General features: G+C 42.9%; 5 protein-coding genes and 1 long non-coding RNA gene across 10 annotated transcripts; 5 read left to right on the forward strand and 1 right to left on the reverse strand.

Moving 5' to 3' along the window:
* Window positions 1–3,662: 3,662 nt before the first annotated feature.
* On the forward strand, window positions 3,663–5,869 carry LOC104807444 (probable polyol transporter 6). Its single transcript, XM_010532720.2, has 2 exons — window positions 3,663–4,174; window positions 4,275–5,869. Exons 1-2 carry the CDS (start codon window positions 4,075–4,077, stop codon window positions 5,651–5,653), a joined length of 1,479 nt encoding a protein of 492 aa, XP_010531022.1. The 5' UTR covers window positions 3,663–4,074; the 3' UTR covers window positions 5,654–5,869.
* Window positions 5,870–5,959: 90 nt separating this feature from the next.
* LOC104807445 lies at window positions 5,960–8,379 on the forward strand. Of its 2 annotated transcripts, none has more exons than XM_010532721.1 (3): window positions 5,960–6,334; window positions 6,423–6,641; window positions 8,143–8,379. In XM_010532721.1, the coding sequence occupies exons 1-3, from the start codon at window positions 6,089–6,091 to the stop codon at window positions 8,206–8,208; spliced, it is 531 nt and encodes a 176-aa protein (XP_010531023.1). In that variant the 5' UTR covers window positions 5,960–6,088; the 3' UTR covers window positions 8,209–8,379. The 2 variants fall into 2 exon arrangements, with proteins under 2 accessions (XP_010531023.1, XP_010531025.1); XM_010532723.2 differs by lacking the exon at window positions 8,143–8,379 and adding an exon at window positions 7,781–7,989.
* A 547-nt stretch (window positions 8,380–8,926) lies between these two features.
* Window positions 8,927–11,910, forward strand: LOC104807446 (plant-specific TFIIB-related protein 1). Of its 3 annotated transcripts, none has more exons than XM_010532726.2 (4): window positions 8,927–9,621; window positions 10,212–10,370; window positions 10,636–11,419; window positions 11,826–11,910. In XM_010532726.2, exons 1-3 carry the CDS (start codon window positions 9,004–9,006, stop codon window positions 11,410–11,412), a joined length of 1,554 nt encoding a protein of 517 aa, XP_010531028.1. In that variant the 5' UTR covers window positions 8,927–9,003; the 3' UTR covers window positions 11,413–11,419; window positions 11,826–11,910. The 3 variants fall into 3 exon arrangements, with proteins under 3 accessions (XP_010531028.1, XP_010531027.1, XP_010531026.1); XM_010532725.2 differs by lacking the exon at window positions 11,826–11,910 and adding an exon at window positions 11,522–11,706; XM_010532724.1 differs by lacking the exon at window positions 11,826–11,910 and having other exon boundaries at window positions 10,636–11,520.
* Window positions 11,911–12,058: 148 nt separating this feature from the next.
* LOC104807447 (acidic leucine-rich nuclear phosphoprotein 32-related protein) lies at window positions 12,059–14,325 on the forward strand. Its single transcript, XM_010532727.2, has 2 exons — window positions 12,059–13,434; window positions 13,701–14,325. Exons 1-2 carry the CDS (start codon window positions 12,352–12,354, stop codon window positions 14,022–14,024), a joined length of 1,407 nt encoding a protein of 468 aa, XP_010531029.1. The 5' UTR covers window positions 12,059–12,351; the 3' UTR covers window positions 14,025–14,325.
* An 809-nt stretch (window positions 14,326–15,134) lies between these two features.
* Window positions 15,135–17,172, reverse strand: LOC104807448 (protein LIKE COV 3). The gene is made up of 6 exons (XM_010532728.2): window positions 16,841–17,172; window positions 16,581–16,633; window positions 16,274–16,383; window positions 15,930–16,097; window positions 15,615–15,839; window positions 15,135–15,530 (listed from the first exon to the last, which is right to left on the reverse strand). Exons 1-6 carry the CDS (start codon window positions 16,976–16,978, stop codon window positions 15,424–15,426), a joined length of 801 nt encoding a protein of 266 aa, XP_010531030.1. The 5' UTR covers window positions 16,979–17,172; the 3' UTR covers window positions 15,135–15,423.
* A 593-nt stretch (window positions 17,173–17,765) lies between these two features.
* On the forward strand, window positions 17,766–19,912 carry LOC104807449. 2 transcript variants are annotated; one of them, XR_770754.2, is made up of 3 exons: window positions 17,767–18,020; window positions 18,161–18,660; window positions 18,874–19,912. It is a non-coding gene; the product is annotated as an uncharacterized LOC104807449 (long non-coding RNA). The 2 variants fall into 2 exon arrangements; XR_770753.1 differs by having other exon boundaries at window positions 17,766–18,020; window positions 18,161–19,912.
* Window positions 19,913–20,045: the final 133 nt, after the last annotated feature.

Here is a 20,045-nt window from a genome sequence, read left to right on the forward strand (position 1 = left end):
CGTGATAAAAAAATAACAAACATAATATAAAAAGAAATTCTATGATGTAATTAATTTAAAACCTATAGAAAAAAATCAATATGTTCATATACAAACAATGGTTTAAAAATATATATATTTGAAAACTTCTACCCTTTCTAAAATGTAAACTTATATATATATATATATATAATGTAATATGGTTAAGAAATTCAAAACTCCCGTCACTTTAAAAAGTTTAATTGGAACCAAGATATAAAAGTTCATCATTTGGTTCAAATATATATATATATATATATATTTAGGCACACATATTTATAAGTATAGAGAGGTAAAACTTTGGTTTAGAAAAGAAGGTTAGAAAAAACCAAAAAAAATTAACGGGCCTCAAGCCCGACCCGAGATCCGACTGGCCCGGCCCGACCGGCCCGTATCCCATTTGGCCCAAGGCCCGAAAGCCCGAAGTTTAATGAGTCTACATTTTTTAGCCTCATGTCCTTATAATTTTCGGGCGGGTTCGAGCCGGGTTCCGGGCTTAATTGATATCCCTAGTTCTCGGCCCCGATCAGATCCGAAACTGATCCGAATTCTCCTGTGAACCCAAAATTCGAACTCCTGCACTCTATGTAACATGAAACATGCAATCTACACTAGATTCAATCATCAAACATGTATAGAAATCAAAGCAAATATGGATTCAAACAATTCAAATCCCAAAACGTGCGTGATCGGGTTCTACGAAATCAAAACAGAGCAACTAGGCTCTGATACCACTGTTGGGTTTCCTGGGATCTCTAGAGCGAATCCTATTCCTAAGAGATCGATTCTAGGGTTTACGCAGTGGATATAAAACAAAAATTTAATAAACCCTAGAACCATGCTTCTAATGAATCGTAGAAACGTTAGAACGCTTACCTCAATCGATCCGGGGCATGTATCAATCGAAGAACACGTCTGATCACGAAAGGCAGGAAATTACCTCGCCCTCTACACGTATCCACACTTCGGGATGGATTCCAACGCTTGGAACTTGTCTGCAAGGACTCGAATCTCTATTCGATTTTGTGCTTCAAGAAAACGAGACTCTTCAGTTTTTGAACTCTTTGGATCTCGACCAAAAGCTCTCTCAAACCTTTGAAAGTCGACACTAAAAAGTCTCTCCAGAATTAGGGTTCTAATCTCTTTCTTATAAAGTGATTTAACCCTAATTTCGATTTAATTTTCGGAAAACTGGAACCTGGAACGGACGGTCCGGAATTGCACGTGGACCGTCCGTTCCAGTAAGGCAGAACGGACGGTCTATGTTTAGTGCGGACCGTCCGTTCTATCATCCTAGAACGGACGGGCTGCGTGTTGTTGTGGACCGTCGGGTCTCGACCCGTCCGACTCGGTTTTCCGTCGTTTTCTCTCGTGCATTTGTCCTTCCCTGCGTGTGTGACCCTGTAGGCTCATTCGATATAGCAGTATAACCCGAAATCTCTATTTCGGATATACAAGTCATAGGCGGTCTCTAGCAAGACACTATGACTACCTATCTCGAATAGAGTTTGTTCGTGATAGATGATTCCGGTTGATGATCCTCTTGTATCACGATATCATATGTCGAACATAAGGCATGGACAAGCCACCTTATCTGATTCGACTGCTTTCTCGTTCACTGAGTTCGACTGTCTGAAATAGACGACGTTCGTCTATAGTGCGGCCACACATTTCTACAGTCTCGCTCACACGAGGGGCCCAGCGATATCTCTCTCTTTTACGAGAGGTACAAATCCCGTCTTGACTATCTACAATCCAGTACATGATTCGTTTCGTACCTGACACACGCCTTTATAATCCTCCTGTTACGCAGGACGTTTGACGTAATCAAAGCACGCAACTCCTCATGTTGGATTCCGTAAATATCTCAGGTCTTAGGATCCAATCATGCAACCGTCATATGAGATTCAAGTCATGACGCTAGTCCATGTGACAATCTCATGCAGGTCAATCCAGTATTCCGTTCTCCAACGAAGACCTATGACTGTGATCGTATCCAATACCTATGATCATCTATATGATCATCAATCACACATCATACTAGTCTTATTATGTCGTTATTCCCATAACGACACAAGACTAGGGAGTTTAGTATCATTCATAATGATACACGGATTTCATAACAGATCTAGTATGCTAGAACATGTAATGAATCAAATACTCTCATAAAACCCATAAAAAGTATCAATACATCAAATGTATCTAAACAAAGCTCATAAACAGTACATCATAGAGCACTAAACCAACAAGAATGTCTAAGATTCTGTAGCTGAGAAGTGAACTGCTTGATCAACGCTTCTGCTTTATCATCAAAGTCAGATCTAGTAACATTTGATCCTGGAGTATTGGTACCACCAGGCAAAAGTTCTGTGGAATCATTTGCATTAGTGTTAACCATATTGATATGGTTATTCGACATGCTTCCTCCATAATTCCTAGGCTTCTGCTGAGGTTGTCTATTCTGCCAATTCCCTTGACTTTGTCCTCCTTTATGTCCAGGAGGATATCCATGTATCTTGAAACATTTCTCAACTGTGTGATTATTCATCCCACAATGAGAACAGAACAACTTAGGTCTGGGAGAGTTCTGAAAAGAACTATTCTGAGATGAGCCAGAAAAAGGAGGTTTCGACTTGTACTGCTGGTCGACAGTTGCAGGTGGCCGGTGATGGACCGCTGCTCTCGTTTCAGGTCTACACACGAAAGATAGCTATAGCAAAAAAGAAACAGTTCACAAGTTTGAACCTGATAAGGTGTAGAAGTCTGAAATGCGACTGAATCCACAGGATGATTATAATTCAATCTCTGTTGATCCTCTTGAACTATCATGTTATACGCCCGAGAAATATCAGGCAACGGATCCAGCATCAGAATCTATCTCCGAGCCGGCTGAAAAGACTCATTCAACCTCATTAAAAACTTCACCACATTCCTTCTTTCATGAAAATCCAACCATCTTGCATCAGCATTACACATCCAGCGACCACATGTGCATCTCAGAAAAGGATCAAAGTTCTTCAACTCTTCCCATAGAGTTTTCAACTTGTTGTAATATGCATTCAGAGATGAATCTGCTTGATACAGATTATCTAACTGCAACTGTACAGAATAAATCTTCGATACATTCGTCTGTTTATAGCTTCTTTCAAGATGCTTCCAAATATCACTCGCAATGTCGAGATATATTGTCAAACTTTTGATTTCAGCAGTAACAGAGTTGTTCAACCAGGTACAAACAAGATCATTACATCGTTGCCACGCACCTGAATCAGGATGATTCTCTGGAGGACAGGCGACAGTTCCATATATGAATCCCAGCTTATTCTTCGGACTTAGTGCTTTGATTATTGATCGTGACCACAAACTGTAATTGGACTCTCCAACGAGTTTGTCCGTAGCTAGAACCAAGCTCGATGAATCTCCTGGATGGAGATACAGAGGATTCGCATATGGATCAGAAGTTGACGAAGAACCATAATGCGAACCTGAAGCCGGAATCGGTGATTCATCGGAATCAGTAGATCGCGTCGACATCAACAAAAATCAAATTCAAATCAGGACGAAAACCAAAAGAATCGACCAAGCTCTTGATACCATTTCGAATTTGTAGATCGAGAGAGAAATAAGAGAACGAACAAATCTGAGTTGTGGAAATTTTCTCTCTTATTTTCAAAAATAAAATGCCAAATCGTATTTATACAACCAGAAATACTAAACCAACTAAACCAAGCTAAATGTCACTAAACCAAAAATACTTAACCGAAAACACATAACCGAAAACAAAAAATGAGAGCTAAAGACATGGTCTTCATATAATGTTGATTTGGTCATCATGTTTAGTTTCTAAATATACAGAGGTCGAGATGTGGACCACCTTTGTCCACTTGGTTCAAATTTCCATATATATCCTTCTTCCCCGAGTGAACCCCAGACTCCAAAACGTTCCGACAAAGCTCATACACAGATCTACGGACGACACACCACTCGTACGTACGTAGTTTAATACTTGTACTGTAGTTTTGGTGTATATATACATAGTTACATACAAATATTCGGATGGCGGACCATGCCGCGGGCGAAGAGCATGCAAAACTCAACAAGTACGCCCTCGCATGCTGTATTGTTGCGTCCATCGTCTCCATCATATTCGGTTATGGTGAGTCCTTCACATTCTTGTACGATCTTATACGTTTCGTCGTCACAAATGTAAACATTCTGGATTAAGCTTTTCGTTAATGGGTTCGTTTTCTTGGCAGACACGGGAGTTATGAGCGGTGCGATGGTTTTCATCGAAGAAGATCTGAAAACGAACGATGTTCAGATCGAGATTCTTACCGGAATCCTTAATCTGTGTGCCCTCGTGGGTTCGTTGTTGGCCGGAAGAACTTCCGACATCATCGGACGTCGTTACACCATAGTTTTGGCATCCATTCTCTTCATGATCGGTTCGATTTTGATGGGTTGGGGTCCAAATTACCCGGTTCTCTTAACCGGGAGGTGTACCGCCGGTATAGGAGTTGGTTTTGCATTGATGGTTGCCCCGGTTTACTCGGCCGAAATTGCAACCGCCTCGCATAGAGGACTCCTCGCCTCCCTTCCCCATCTCTGCATCAGCATCGGAATCCTCAGTGGCTATCTGGTAAACTATTTCTTCTCCAAGTTTCCATTGCACCTCGGATGGCGGCTCATGCTCGGAATCGCCGCCGTGCCATCGCTCGTCCTCGCTTTCGGGATCCTGAAGATGCCGGAATCTCCTCGGTGGCTGATTCTCCAGGGCCGCCTCGGCGAGGCGAAGAGGATACTCACGAAGGTCTCGAATTCGCCGGAGGAGGCGGAGATCCGTTACAGGGACATCAAATCGGCGGCAGGGATCGACGACAAGATCGACGATGAGGTGGTGAAGCTCGATAACAAGAAGACACACGGAGAGGATGTCTGGAAGGATCTCATCCTCCGACCGACTCCGGCGGTCCGACGGATCCTCCTGACGGCGCTCGGGATCCACTTCTTCCAGCACGCGACAGGGATCGAGGCCGTGCTGTTGTACGGACCGAGGATCTTCAAAAAGGCAGGAATCACGGCGAAGGACAAGCTCTTCCTGGTGACGATCGGAGTAGGGTTCTTGAAGATGGTCTTCATCTTCACCGCGACGTTTCTGCTGGACAAGATCGGGAGGAGGAAGCTGCTTCTGACAAGCGTGGGAGGAATGTTCTGTGCCCTAACGGTGCTAGGGTTTGGTCTGACGATGGCGCAAAACGCAGGAGGGAAGCTCGTATGGGCGTTGGTACTGAGCATTTGCTCGGCGTACACATTCGTGGCGGTGTTCTCGATTGGGTTAGGACCGATCACGTGGGTATACAGCTCGGAGGTGTTTCCATTGAAGCTGAGAGCACAAGGAGCGAGTTTAGGAGTTGCAGTGAACAGAGTGATGAACGCGACAGTGTCGATGTCGTTCTTGTCTCTGAGCAATGCCATCACTACAGGAGGAGTGTTCTTCCTGTTCGCAGGTGTGTCGGCCGTGGCTTGGAACTTCTTCTTCTTCCTCATTCCAGAGACCAAAGGGAAGTCCCTGGAAGACATTGAGATGCTCTTCTCCAGGGAAGGTGACAACAATTCACGACGCACCACTGTTTGACCCTCTTCCTGTTTCGTTTTCGCACGAAACCAGAGGAATGGGCCGCGACCGGTTTGGTTTTACAGTGACGAACACAAGGCCCAAGATCTTTAACTGTGTTTCTTGTTGCGTAATCGTAAATTCTTTGTCTTTTAAAATCGGTATTTATCTATGCGACATGGAGAGTGTATGGTTAGCATCGGCACATGTTTTATTCAAACAATCGGGTTTTGATTTGATCGTTACACACGTAAAAATATGTGAACCGATTTAAATTATATAAAGAGGTCGGTCCATTATTAAGCAATGTCGGCCCACCGAAAATGAAAGCTTTTACTTCCGGTGCTGAACTTCAACTTCTCGATAGAGAGAGCAATCAATCAATCGAAGGAAGCCGACTCTTCCACGAATCATTATCTTTTCGATCTCGGTGGAGTTTCTGTGTCTCCGATCGAGATGAAGGACGACCATGCTTTGACAACGACGACCGGTACTACGGCGGCGGCGAATTCGAAGAAGGAGACGGCGGATTCGGCCTTGTTTGGAAAAGGTCGGTACAAGTTCTGGGCACTCGCGGCGATTTTGCTTCTCGCGTTTTGGTCGATGTTCGCCGGAACCGTCACTCTCCGTCTGTCCGATGGGAATCTGAACCGTATATCAGACGATCTCGGGTTTCAATCCTACGACAACCTCGACGTTCTGGTTTGGTCCCTGTTCCTCTGTCATCTTCTTCCTCTGGCTTTTGTGTCTCGAGGTTTTTGGCTGATTGTTGGTGCGTTTTCGAGGTCAGGAAATGGAGGAGAGGGAGAAAGTGGTGAAGCATATGTGGGATGTGTACACTAACGGCCATCGGATCAGGTTGCCGAGGTTTTGGCAGGAGGCGTTCGAAGCGGCGTACGAGGAGCTCACAAGTGATGTCCCTGGTGTTAGAGAGGCTGCCATCGGTGAGATCGCTAAGATGTCGGTCCGCTCCGTCACTCTCGATCCTCCTCCCACGGCTCGATCAATGGTAAATGTTCTTCGATTGCTGACCCTTTAGTTTCTTCAAAAATCACTAGTCGAAACTAGTAGCAGTTTGCCTTTTGCTTGATTCGAATGTGTTGAAGTCACTGATGGGAATTGAGGTTTCTATGTTTAAGTAAGTGTTAGAACACTGTGAATTGCTGATCTTGGACATGTTCCTCTCTGTTCAGTTTGATGGTTTAGCTTCTGTTGTAGCTGTAGAATGGTTATGGGATCCCCTTATACAATTTGGGTGATATTTTCTGTCACTTCCAAATTGGATTAAACTTCTTCCAAAGTCACACTCCTTTCGTGGCTCATCTTGTCCATGTGTGTAAACTTTCTGGTGTTGATCTATTTGTTGGGGAGGCTACTGGGTTTTAACTTCAACTGCATTGATGTGACTTTCTGTACAATTAAAGAGGGGTCTTTGGCAATGATGTGATCTGGTCGTTCTGTATCTAAGTGCTTTCTGGTCTTACAAATATTTGTTAGATTCTCTTCATAGAGACTCAAAAGTGTGTTGACATGTCAATGCTACATATAATATTAGTTGAGAAACCGGGGGGTCTTCTATGAATTCTAGTTGCTGAAACAGCTGTGATGTACCTAGTTTCTGATTGCAAACACCTTTTTGGGTGATTAATGGTGAGAACTTCGATTGACTTGAACTAACTTGTTCTGCTGAATTCAAGTTTGCCGCTCAAATTATGATATTAGTTTCATGGTAAGTTTCTGCTCAAAACTAGTACTAGATTTGCTTGTCTTTGCATTTGGGCGGAGTTGCTTATCAATAATACGATGTGAGTTGCCAATCTTGGAAAGTTTTGTGGTCGATGAGCTTCTTCTCTTTTTGGTTTAATGGTTGGCTTATGTTACAGGTGGAGACTGAATAAATCTATTGATTTGTCTTCTTCTTTTTTTCATGGCATAAAAGATACTTGTCTTGATCTCCTTCACATTTGGTGGTCAAATTCAATATTCAATACTCGATCACCTTAGCATCACAATGTGATATCATATGATGCAATTGATTTTCTGTTTTCATAGTATTTGCAGGTATTTCCCTTTTTTCAATCGTATGGGTTTAAAATGTTTCTCGAGCTCTCTCTAATGGACCGTCCTTACGTCGACTCTTTGTTGTAGTTGTAGGAGATTTGGACTACCTGCTTTGAACCGACTTCATATCGGTTTAGGGAGAAGGGGTCTTTGGGTGTATCTCTGTGTCAAAGTAGGTCATGGGCGAGATTTCTTTAGTAAAGAATCAAATTGTGTTTGTGTCAAATGCTTCATAGATAGTATGTGTCATCTCACCTTTGAAGAATATAAAAACTTATGCATATGTCATATTTTCACATTCCGTATCCAGGGAATTTTGAGACAACTCATGGCTTGAAGCGAACCATTATTAGTTCCACCGAATCAAATGTAGTTTCTGCTTTTGCAGTATTCGTAAACTAACCCTAGAGTCTGTTCTTTTTGTTTTTTTGTTTAAATGTTGTCCGAAGAGCGCAAGGGAATTAGGAAGGAGCCTGAAGAGAATCCTACGTAAACCAGCAGCAGGTGGCCGGTGATGGACCGCTGCTCTCGTTTCAGGTCTACACACGAAAGATAGCTATAGCAAAAAAGAAACAGTTCACAAGTTGGGAGATGGAAGTTTGTGTGAAAAAGATGGAATCTCCCTTTGAATTGAATTGTATCGATCGATAATATGACTAAAGAAATCGATGCATGATCGTCACCAACCGCTCTGTTCATTTCAGAAATTAAAAAAAGAAAAACTTTTCCAAGGCATCATGGCCATTGGCCGCATAGGGGTGGTTCGGTTATTAACCGAATAATCGAGTCGAATCGAACCAAATAAAATATAACCGTACTCGAATCGAATCCGACATAAAACCTAACGGTTATGATTTCTTTAAATTTGAAAAAATCGAAATCGAATCGAATAAAAAATAACCGAAAAAACCGAGAAAATAACTGATAATTTTTTTGAAAAACTGAATTTTTTATCGAAATCGAATCGAATCGAAGTCTATGTAAAAACCGAATAATTATAGTTTTTCTATAACCGAAATAACAGAACCTGAATATAACCGAACCCGAACCGAAACCCGAATTGGTCACCCTATTTTTTAATCTAAATCATATTTATTCAACTTGTTTTTACATTCGATTATTTGATTTTAAAAAGTTATAATCATTTAGTTTTCAAGTTAAATTCGCTTTTTTTTTATATATATATGAAATCGGTGTTGTTCAGATCCAGGCATATATGAACCCACTTGTGTATATATAACACGACACAATTTCTCCATCTCCTGGAGCAACAAATCAGTGAAGCCGGTATAAGGAGAGGGAGAGAGAGAATGAAATGTCCGTATTGTTCGTCGGCGGGTCAGGGGCGGTGCGCGACGGCGACCACAGGCCGATCGATAATGGAGTGCTCTTCCTGCGGACGCGTCGTGGAGGAGCGTCAGACGCAGAACCACCACCTCTTCCATGTCCGAGCCCAAGACACCCCTCTCTGCCTCGTCACCTCCGATCTCCAGACGGCGGCGCAGCCGCAACAGTCGCCGGAGGATGAAGAAGATCCCTTCGAGCCCACCGGATTCATCACCGCCTTCTCCACCTGGTCCCTCGAGCCCAGCCCCCTCTTCTTCCGCTCCTCCCTCTCCTTCTCCGGTTATCTCGCCGAGCTCGAGCGAACCCTGGAGCTCGCTTCTTCATCCGCGGCGAATTCGAATCCTGGTTCGGGTTCCAATTCGAATTCGTCGACGGTTGTGGTGGATAATCTTAGGGCGTATATGCAGATCATCGATGTGGCGTCGATTCTAGGGTTGGATTGCGATATCTCGGAGCACGCTTTCCAGCTGTTTAGGGATTGCTGCTCCGCCACTTGCTTGAGGAACAGAAGCGTTGAAGCTCTAGCCACTGCTTGCCTTGTTCAAGCCATAAGGGAGGCCCAGGAACCCAGAACCCTTCAGGTACGTTGCAAATTCTCTGAAATTAGGTCGTCAATTTCCTTGGAAAAAAAATGGTTGAACGTTACTGAGCCTTCGTTTCTTGCAATTACATTGTCAGGTCAATGAGATGTAGTTTCCATGTAATGTTGTAAAGCTGATGAATTGAGTTACTGGCCTTGGGTTTAGGGTTTAGGGCAAGATGTAATTGCTCATGACAGTTCTCAAGTTTTGTGTTAGAGGTCAATGCCCATGCTGGTTGAACCATATATGCCTGAGTGTTTGTGTTGATTTTGGTATTTCAGTAACTAGTGGTCTAGTAACTGCATTCGATAAGTTGCTGGAGCTTGTGCTCTTGTTGGTTCCCGAGCTTCTATGTCGGTATGCCTGTTTGTATGATCAGTATTTGACCGTCGGTGATCATTCTCAAGGCTTGGAATTACTTGTGTGATGAGTTTCTTTAACAATATGGCTCATAATTTACTCTTTGCAGACCATTTCGGTCTAACTTACATACAATCACGCTTGTATTTGCTGCATTTCGGTTTATCCTTTTGCATTGTCAGTCCATTATTTGGACATGCCTATTTTATATCTCCTGCATTGCACAACAGGAAATCTCCATTGCAGCCAATGTACCACAGAAGGAGATTGGGAAATACATAAAGATTTTGGGGGAAGCTTTACAACTAAGTCAGCCCATCAACAGTAACTCTATATCAGTTCATATGCCGAGATTCTGTACCCTCCTTCAGCTCAACAAATCTGCTCAGGTATATATAATGAATGGCGTCTTAATTGTTTTCTTAAGGCCGTAATTGCAATGCGAGCAGGAGCTATTTGAGATGCCTCGGCTCTTCCCGTATCAATCTTCTTTCCTGTCGTTGAGATCTATCATCATAGAGGTTCTCTAAGTGACAATTAAACATGTACTGGCCCCATTGCAAGCTGGGGCATTGCAGTTTCTTCAACTCTTTCTTGATTCAAGTGAGCATGATTCTAAAAGTTTGTCCTGTTTGTTTACTTAAATCTTTGTAGGAATTGGCTACACATATTGGAGAAGTTGTGATCAATAAATGTTTCTGCACTCGTAGAAATCCAATCAGTATATCAGCAGCTGCTATATATCTCGCCTGTCAGTTGGAAGATAAACGCAAGACACAGGCAGAGATCTGTAAAGTAACTGGTTTGACCGAGGTCACCCTCCGCAAAGTCTATAAGGAACTTCTAGAGAACTGGGACGATCTTCTTCCGTCCAATTACACGCCCGCTGTCCCGCCCGAGAAAGCCTTTCCAACAACCAACATCTCCACTGCCCGTTCCACAACTCCCAGGGCCGTGGATTCAGCTGAAGCGAATTCCTCCTCGGACAGAGATAAACCATCGACTAAACCGGGTGAGACATTTGATGCAGCAACCGGCTACCAACCAAAAGGCAAGGAAGATAATAAGCAGCCGAGTTTCAGACAGCCTTGGCTTCTTGGAAAACCCTCGTGTGACACCATCTCTGTAATGAACCAAGGATGCGAGAAGGGCGAGGGGAGAAAATCCCGTTCACAGGAAGCCGAGAAGCAACAGGGCGACCCGTCATCGAGTTCGGCATATATAAGGCAGCCGAGCCAGTACTCGTCATCGAACTCAGGTGTGAGCACTATCAACTGGTCATTCCGGCCATCATCTGGTGCGACCGGCTCGTCAATGAACGTGTCTGTTGTACAGCCACCACCTAAACTGCCTCCTGGCTATGCAGAGATCAGAGGTGGTGGCTGTCAAAAGACAGGAACCAAGAACCCTAACCCTAACGCAGAGTCATGAAATTATTGTAAGCCAATCTACTTTTACTTCTATGAGATCGGATCCTGCTTTCCATCTCTTTGTTATGCTCACAATTTGGCTTGAAAATAAAATCTTTAAAAAAATCCAGATCGATGTCCGTTGATGTGTGAAAATCCATATTGGAACGACACAATATTTGTCCTCATCAACATATATAACCCGTTGGAGAATCTTCGAATGGTCATCATATAGCTTGGTGGTAAATTTTTTTTTTTTCAACTCCATTGTTTTAAAACATTATTTGTGTTATATATATATACATATAGATTGTTATTGGTTTTATATGTATTCTATCATCGTATTTGCGATTTGCTTGTACGATCTTAAATAAGGAGCTTAGATCTCTGTTTTTACGGCTTGTGTGGGATTTTTCATTTTTTTTTCACGCGCAGACCGTGCGTGTGGCGCGTGAGGAGAAGGGTTAGGCGACTGTCCAGGGCTATTTTTGTCTTTTCAGTCGCAACAAAGCACACAGGTCGCAGATCTGTGCCGTTCATTTTATCCACGTTGGCCATCCCCGTCTCTCCAATCCTACGGTATCGATTCGATGCACTATTCTCAAACCCTCGTCGAGTTTTATCTCTGTTTCAGTTCGTCAGAAAGGAGAAATCAAGAAAAAAAAAAGAGAGGAAAGGAAAAAAAAATTATAAACCTAGGTTTCGCTGTTCGTCGTCTTCTTCGGAGCAAATCGGTGAAGGAGCAGTTCGTTCAAGCTGACAGAACAACTCGCTAGGGTTTTCTAGTCTGGTGATAGAGGCGAAGAAGGATCTCCGGTTTCCGTCGATTGCGTGATTATCGTTCATGCCACTCCTTGTATAATCTCTGATCACCTTGCACAAATCTTCTTCCTTGTAATCGATTAGAGAGAGAAAGCGGAGTTCTTCATTTGGGGAGTTCATTTGGAGAGGATCGTATTCGATGGATGAGATCTGGGAGAGAGCCGTAGAGACGGCGCTGGACGGACAATCGGATCCCCTGGCTGTCCGAACCCTAACTATTGACGGCGCCGTCAAGTGCTTGCAGGGGCGCCTTCCCCAGTCGGACCTCCTGGAGAGGTTCCGGAACCTCGAACATCTCTCTATGGCTAATATTGGCGCTTCTTCGCTTGAGCAGTTCCCTCGTCTTGGGAATCTCCAGAAGCTTATTCTGTCTGACAATAGGATTGCTGGTGGACTTGAGTTCCTTGTCCAAGCTGGGCTGGATTCTTTGCGCGACCTCGATTTGTCCAACAATAGGATACAGTTTGTCGAGGATTTGGTGCCTTTAGCTCAGTTGAAACTTGTCTCTCTTGATCTATATGAGTGCCCGGTGACTCGGGTTAAGGATTACCGATCTAGGGTTTTTGGGTTAATTAAATCCTTGCGGTATTTGGATAAGATGGATGCTGAGGAGAACGAGATACCGGAGTCAGATGAAGAAGAGGATGATGATGAGGGTGAGGAAGACGAGGATGATGAAGATGATCCTGGGAGTTGCGAGGTTGATGGCGAAGATAGGCCGAACAGGATGAGTAATGGCCACAGTGAAAGAATGGAGGGTGTTGTGGAGGTTGATGAGGAAGAGGAGGGTGAAGCTGATGAAGAAGAAACAGAGACAGGAAGACAGGTGAATGGGGTTAGTCACCAGGCGAACGGATTTATGGTTGAACACTTGAATGTAGATGATGAAGAAGATGATGATGGTGATGATGATGATGATGATGAATTTGGGGAGGAAGAGATTGATGAAGAGGATGGCGAGGATAATGATGACGTGGTTGAGGTGCATGAGATTGAAGATAGTGACGACGACGATGAAGAAGGGATTGAAGATGAGGAGGAGGATGAAGATGAAGAAGAGGTGGATAATGATGAGGGAGATTTTAGGGTGCCAGAGAGCAATGGGGCGCTAACAAGCACAGATGGAGAGATTGATGGTCACGAGCACGGGGAAGACGATGATGGGGATGGCGATGGTGAGACTGAGGAAGAACAACAAGGAGTAGAAGATGCTGAAGAGGAGGTGAGATCCCTAGCTTTACTTTTGTTGATTATTGTCTTGAGGAATAATACTTGCTGTTTGTTTGTGTTGGCTTTCTGATTTGCGATTTTGTCTTGTTTTAATTGATTAAATCTCCATCTAGATTGACAGTCCGTTTCCTTTTGCATTACATGCGTTCTTCTTCAACATGTTTGTTAAATTTGTGATTATAGACCCATGGGCATGTTGCTGTTTGTTGTTAAGCTTCGGCTAACTGTGGGAATGTACATACAAATAATCAATGGCAGGACGGAGGGTATGAAGGGGGATACTTGGTTCTACCTGCTGTTGCAGAGACTCTAGAAGAAGATGATGGAGAAGATGATGAAGACATCGAAGATGACAATGTTGAGGACGAAGAAGAAGAAGACGACGACGATGCAGTCCAGGTTATATGCCCTCCTTCTTCCTCTCACTTGAAGAGAAAGAGGGACGATGGTGCTGATGATGGAGGCAATTCTTCCGGGGGAGATGACGATGATGATGGTGATGGTTCCAGTGGAAACGATGATGATGATGATGATGATGATGAAGATGAAGAAGAAGATGATAGATCCAAAAGAAATCACTAGCAGTGTTTGTAGGAGTAGTAGTGGGGGAGGAGGAGGGGGGAGACATGTCATCTGTGTAGGTTTAAAAAAAAGAACGAAGTCTGTGGGGGGGGGAGATGGGGTTTTTGAAAGTCGGTTAAGACAAAAGTGTCAATTTGGCGCCCATTTGTGTTTGCGATGGCAGTTAGGGTTTTGGGTTTACCGCCTCAAAGACTTCGCCAACAAGTGAGGGGCGTTTCTTTTAATGTATTGCTTCGTGTTTTAGCCTTTTTTTTTTGTAAAAAAACATTTTTATTTAAATACCCTTTTGTGGTGTCGAGAACGGACGGTGTTGATAAGGTCATGTGGACAGGTGTGTTGCTTTTGGGGAAGTGGGGGGACGACGAGGAAAGGTAAGGATGGCAAGTCACGTGACGTGAGAGCAATGAAGGAACGGGGTTCATTCTGCCTTCCTCTGACTCACCGTCACTTCTCATTTTGATAATACCCTCTAATACACACACACACATATACATATATATAGAGAGAGAGAGAGGAGGTATGTTTGTAGGGATGCAAGAGAGATTCATAATATATATATATATATAGAGAGAGAGAGAGAGACGCATCGAGGAAAAACCCAAGCTGCTCTCTCTTTGACCATTCTTTGCATGTTAAGCCTTTTGTCTCCAAACAAAGAAAAAAAACTGCCTTCTTCGTATGGACAGAAGATGTTGATTTATGAGAGTTTTGTCCCAAAACAACACTTTGGAACACCCTCTTCACGCTTAGAAACTCTTTTACTCAAACAAATTTGTACAAGACGTAGCCCAAGGTCTTCTTGGATCTGCTCAGAAATCTCTGTTGATGTTTTGCAGGAAAGAATCTTCAGGTTATGGATCATTTCACCAAACTGATGAACTCTCACTTTGGACTGGCTAAAAGTGTTGAACATAGGACTTTCAAGTAAAAATCTTATTGAAACTTTCGCCTCTATACCAACATGTGAAGGCACCTGGTGGCTCCAGAATACGCATCAAGAGCGGCAAACTGACTGAGAAATCCGACGTTTTCTCGTTCGACATCATGTTGTTGGGACTGATTAACATGTTCTGTAAACAGGCTCATGGCCCGTGCACACGAAGACAGGAATACCAAAAACATCTTTCTCTTGACAGATTTGATGAATGTCAAAACTATCACATGATTATTCTAAGACAAAAACTAATCAAAAACTGAAAAAGTATACATAAATGTCATGCGCGAGTAATCAGTCCTAAAGATGAGACCTTGCACATGCTTCAGGCCAAGCAAAACTTTCTGACATCTTTTGGGTTTCTATGCTTTGGACACCAATCATTGAATCCACCTTGATGTTAACCAAAGAGCTTCATGTCAGATTCGACATCTTGATGTTATCAAGCGGTGAAAAGGGCTTTCTTCAAACGGGTGGGACGGCAAAGTTTCCTATTGCTGTCCTATGAATGGTTTCTGAATCCTGTGTGGTTAATATCTGAGGTATCGACATGCCACCTGATATAACGATTTCTGTCACAGCAAGATGAACACGGGCCATAAGATTATCGTCGCAGGCTAAAGAAATGAAATCCAAAACGTCTAGTCAACTGTTACCTATGCCTTCCCGGACTGATAGATTAGGCCTTATGATGTCCTTTGAGCTGATGAGGAAAATGTCTCCAAGGTAAAGATGGTTAGTGGGCACATAGACACAGAAGAGCTCTTCTCCACCAGCACGGCCACGAAGAATCACTGATGATGTTATGAAGCCAAATGCATATTCTCCCATGTGTGGATGCCTGATAATGGCTACTTCCTTGAAGGCGCCAGATCCTTGATCTGGAAAACACATGAAAGATGGTTTCAAATAGGTTATTTACGATCTTCTCGATGAGGCTACGGAAGAGGGTAGCATGCATTTTCATTCACCCGGCGAGATTGCTGCACTAATTTGTTTAGAAGCCGAGTAGATGTAGCTGATGAGGGGCATCTTCTTGATAAACCATTCTCCGATGTTGAGGACTGAAGCTCCCAGCCATGAGGACATGAATATACCCACAAGAAATATAAAGGTGATGGATGTCACAAATCCCATTCCTGCAATTTAACATCATGAAAACACATGCACAGTATTGAAGAAGCTTACATGATCGAATAATTTGATGAATATCATGGTCAGAATCCATTCAGATATTGTGTTTGAAAAGGGTTTGTCTTTCTCATCGTAGGCGATGAGTGATAACTTAAACAAGCTTACAGGTCAATGTACTAACCGAACATGTTGATGCCAAGATGGGTGTAGATTGGGGAGAAGAATCCGTCCACGAAATGAATAAACCACCAGGTGAAATAGAATGTGATAGCAATTGGAAGAAGGATAACGCTGTTAGAAAATTTTAAGGAATATCGTCATTGAATTTCGCAGAAACAACAGAACGAGTGATCAAATCAATCCGCTGGTGGTAAATGGTAATGCTGAGCTAGACATTCATGAAATTGCAGCTAAACCAGAAACAGGGCAGTCTATGTCCGAGAGTTATGAATAGAAAACCTTCAAAATCAGGAAGGAGAAGGGTTTACCATCCAGTCATAAACTTCTTGGAAGCCCAGCTACGGATGACTTTGTAAATGGCCTGATTCCACATCAAAGATCTAATTACTTTATAAACAAGTAACCCGTTTAATTTCAGGTTAAACGCATCAAAACGACATCAACTTCTGCAAAATTCCACATGGATGAAACAATCCTTCAATCGAATCCGAAAAGTAGCATCCCCCAATCGTGATTATGAAGACACCGAAACTAGGAAAAGGAAGAGGGAGGGAGAGAGAGAGAGAACCTCTTTTCCCGGAGCGTGAAGAGACGGAACGAGAGACGTCGACGGAGCCGATGGAGAGCCGTCGTCTCGGGGAAGAGGTCCGACCTTCTGCATCGGAATCAGCCGCTCCAGATCTCTCTCCCTCTCTCTTGTTCCCATTCCCTCTCCGAAACCTCAATATCAATCTCTCTCGATCTTCCCCTCTCCCGATCTCTCCAAAACCCCTCTCTCTCTCTCTCTCTCTCTCTCTCTCTCTCTCTCTCTCTCTCTCTGCGTCTCTGCTTTTGTCTCTTCTCGGGGTGTTACTGTGAGCAAGGAAGTGCCTTCGTCGGGATACGCTTACTCCTCCTCCTCCCATTCATCACAGACGAACTCCGTAACTAAACGGCTGATACGATTGGTATATTGGGCCTCAAAAGGCCCACTTATTTACTGGCCCAATTATTATTGCATTATAAGCCCATAGGATGCTGGACAAGAGCAGTACGAGCCTCACTGCTCATTTTAATTTCAAATTTGCAAGGTTTATATTTGTGTTATTATTTTAGGATTATAATAAGGGCTATTTTGTTTTATCATAGAAAAAATATATATCACTTGCGTCTGCAAAATGGCTGATGTGTATATGGACATTGATTGGAACTTTTTTCTTTGTTTTAATAATAATTAAAAAAAGATTTTTAAAAAAATATAGTAGTGATTATCCACGAGGATTCCGTTTCGCGTAGAGACAACGCAGATACTCTAAAACCGACAGCTGGTTTTACGAGAACCGCCTTTTTCTTTTTTCAACCACCGCCTCCTCACATTCAACACCCCGAAACCGAAAGGCACGTAACCTTCCACGTGTTGACATTTCACTCGTTGATCTCTTCTCCCCTCGATGAATCTTGGCCGTCCATTTCTCACAACCCTCAATATAAAGAGAGATCTTGGCCTGTTGTTCTCTTTATCTTTCTTCTAGCCGCCTCCTTGTTCCTCCTTTGATCTTTATCGTTTTCTTTAGATCTCTCTGCTATGGTACCGATTTGCGTGTTTTCGGTTGCTGAGCCTTGTAGATCGGCTCCCGATCTACGCGTTGGTATCATTTTTTGACAGGTCTGAGTTGCTTCGGTTGGTGGAATCCATCATGGCTTGAAGGCGGATCGTGTGCGTCGAGCTATGGTGCGGCGAGATCTGTTTCAGATCTGATCCCTCCGATGTAAGATCTGCTGCTCTCTGCATGTCTCAGTGATTTTTGTATTTCTTTTCCATCTCACTCTTTTCCAGAAATCTGAAGCGTCAGATCCGTCTCCATGAATTCATGTGTCTGATCTTTAGTTGTGATTTGATTCTATGCAGAGGCTTGCGTGATTTTCGAGTCTTATGCCACAGATTGCGAGATTCATAGTTACGGTCGATGTGTACAGGAGGCTGGAGGGAACGATGAATATGTGCTCGTTTAAACGAAAATATGGGTGTATAAGATGTTGCGACGATATAGCCTTGGCTTTTTGGCAGGGGCTTGAGTCCTGATTACATCTTTGTCATCCGACCTTTGCCATCGCAGGTGCGCTTGCATGGCAGGTCACCTCATCCTTAATAAAATTTTCGTTTTGTTTTAGAGGGGAGTTCGCACGGGAGTTGCCCGGGTTCTCCCCTCTCGTGTGTGCGTTGGTGTCTCGTTCCATCTCTCTCATTCGTCCCCACGTTCTCTCTTCAATACCTGCTCCGCAAATATGCCCTCACATCCATGAATGTTTGAGACAAGTCCAAACTTGCATATATTGGAACAAGATCTAAAATCAGCGGATCTGAAGTTACATCGAACCAATCTTGTTCATCATTTCACTCGGAGACAGGTATTCTTTACATGTTATATTTTATATGTTTACTTCAACCAACACCGTGTGAACTGCTCGGGTTTGATTTTCGCACAATTTTCTCATACCATCTCAGATCTCAATTGTAGATTAATTGATGTCGTTAACTGAGCGTAGGCTTAATGTTGAAGCATAGCAAGATATAATTGAATCATCGAAACAGTGAAGGTTCTTACTGTTGGTTCTGTACAGATTGTTGCATGTAGTCAGAATCGTTGGTGGGAAATTTTATTGTGTAGATGATCTGAAGCTGAAGCTCAAAGCTCTGTTGCAACGTAATATCCATCATGTTCTAAGGATCGTCAAATGGTAAATGTTAAATGATTAGTATTAGTATTATAAGAACAATATTGTTGAAAAACTGACTTGAAAATCGGAATTTTTTTATTAAGCATTTCTTACTGCCCATGGTACTGTAATCGTTAATATTTTTCATCTCTGTATTTTGCAGTATGCGTTTCAAATATTTTGTTGATATTTTTTTAGCAGTAACTAATAACTAATTTTTATGTATCCTCTGTGTTGAACTTTAGTTAACTATTTTTATGCTTGCGGTTGTAGAATCTTTGTTCTACATGTAATTGGGAGTTGTATCTTAGTATGGATTTTCATTAGCAAAAGGTTTTTAAAGGTGGATGAAGGGACTGTTGGAATGTTTACAAAATCGTCCATGTTCTACAAAGTTTGGGTTGAAGAGAGTTCTCCTAGCTTTGTGCTCCCGGGGAAAGTCTTTTTAAATTCAGAAAGCGTCAATTCTGATTACACTGTTAGAACCAAGGTTTGATGTTGGGGATGAAGGTTTTTTCGCAGCAGGTGGTGATATCATCACCTTAACATGAGTGAATCGCAACATGCTGAAGAGATGCGGGTAGGAGGCAAGTGGGACGACTTCATTTTTGCTCACCCACCGCAACCGCGACACTGAACTTTGGCTCTTTGTAATGGCCATATCTCGAAACATTGCGAGCTTTGGCTGTAGAAGTGGGGCTGAATGTGTTAGTTGAAAACTGCTAGAGGTGGTGGTTTCTCGACTTGTGTCATGTTAACACTTCCATGATAGATATGAAGTAGGCGTATTTTCTGCGCCTGTTGCATGGTAACACTCTTCTATTTTATTCAGTTCTTGTATTCCCAACGTCGAAATGCTTAATCATCGGTGGTTGGATAATCCGTTCTAATGTTTTGAGTATGCTGCTATTTGGTTTGCTTACAAGGAAAATTCTTTTCGTTTTTTTCTGCTGTTGGGGATTTTTTTTTTTTTTTTTTTTTTTTGTCGACAGTTGTTGTTGTGGCTGTGCTTTGGCTCCAACATTTTTTTATATAGTAGTTTGATATGAAGGGACCCACATGCCACGTATGAAATA

This window comes from Tarenaya hassleriana, unplaced genomic scaffold (assembly GCF_000463585.1).
Source record: "Tarenaya hassleriana unplaced genomic scaffold, ASM46358v1 Cleome13, whole genome shotgun sequence".
Taxonomy (NCBI): Eukaryota; Viridiplantae; Streptophyta; class Magnoliopsida; order Brassicales; family Cleomaceae; genus Tarenaya; species Tarenaya hassleriana.

Bases quoted from the DNA above. Each gene is read 5' to 3' on its own strand.
- LOC104807448 (XM_010532728.2), bottom strand. From the start codon at position 16,978: ATGGGAACAAGAGAGAGGGAGAGAGATCTGGAGCGGCTGATTCCGATG. The intron at 16,634-16,840 runs GTTCTCTCTCTC...ATGTGGAATCAG, and splicing joins TTCACGCTCCGGGAAAAGAG to GCCATTTACAAAGTCATCCG. The intron at 16,098-16,273 runs GTTAGTACATTG...GTTAAATTGCAG, and splicing joins TCTTGGCATCAACATGTTCG to GAATGGGATTTGTGACATCC.
- LOC104807444 (XM_010532720.2), top strand. From the start codon at position 4,075: ATGGCGGACCATGCCGCGGGCGAAGAGCATGCAAAACTCAACAAGTAC. The intron at 4,175-4,274 runs GTGAGTCCTTCA...TTTTCTTGGCAG, and splicing joins CTCCATCATATTCGGTTATG to ACACGGGAGTTATGAGCGGT.
- LOC104807445 (XM_010532721.1), top strand. From the start codon at position 6,089: ATGAAGGACGACCATGCTTTGACAACGACGACCGGTACTACGGCGGCG. The intron at 6,335-6,422 runs GTTTGGTCCCTG...TTTCGAGGTCAG, and splicing joins ACGACAACCTCGACGTTCTG to GAAATGGAGGAGAGGGAGAA. The intron at 6,642-8,142 runs GTAAATGTTCTT...TGTTGTCCGAAG, and splicing joins CTCCCACGGCTCGATCAATG to AGCGCAAGGGAATTAGGAAG.
- LOC104807446 (XM_010532726.2), top strand. From the start codon at position 9,004: ATGAAATGTCCGTATTGTTCGTCGGCGGGTCAGGGGCGGTGCGCGACG. The intron at 9,622-10,211 runs GTACGTTGCAAA...ATTGCACAACAG, and splicing joins AGGAACCCAGAACCCTTCAG to GAAATCTCCATTGCAGCCAA. The intron at 10,371-10,635 runs GTATATATAATG...AAATCTTTGTAG, and splicing joins AGCTCAACAAATCTGCTCAG to GAATTGGCTACACATATTGG.
- LOC104807447 (XM_010532727.2), top strand. From the start codon at position 12,352: ATGGATGAGATCTGGGAGAGAGCCGTAGAGACGGCGCTGGACGGACAA. The intron at 13,435-13,700 runs GTGAGATCCCTA...AATCAATGGCAG, and splicing joins TAGAAGATGCTGAAGAGGAG to GACGGAGGGTATGAAGGGGG.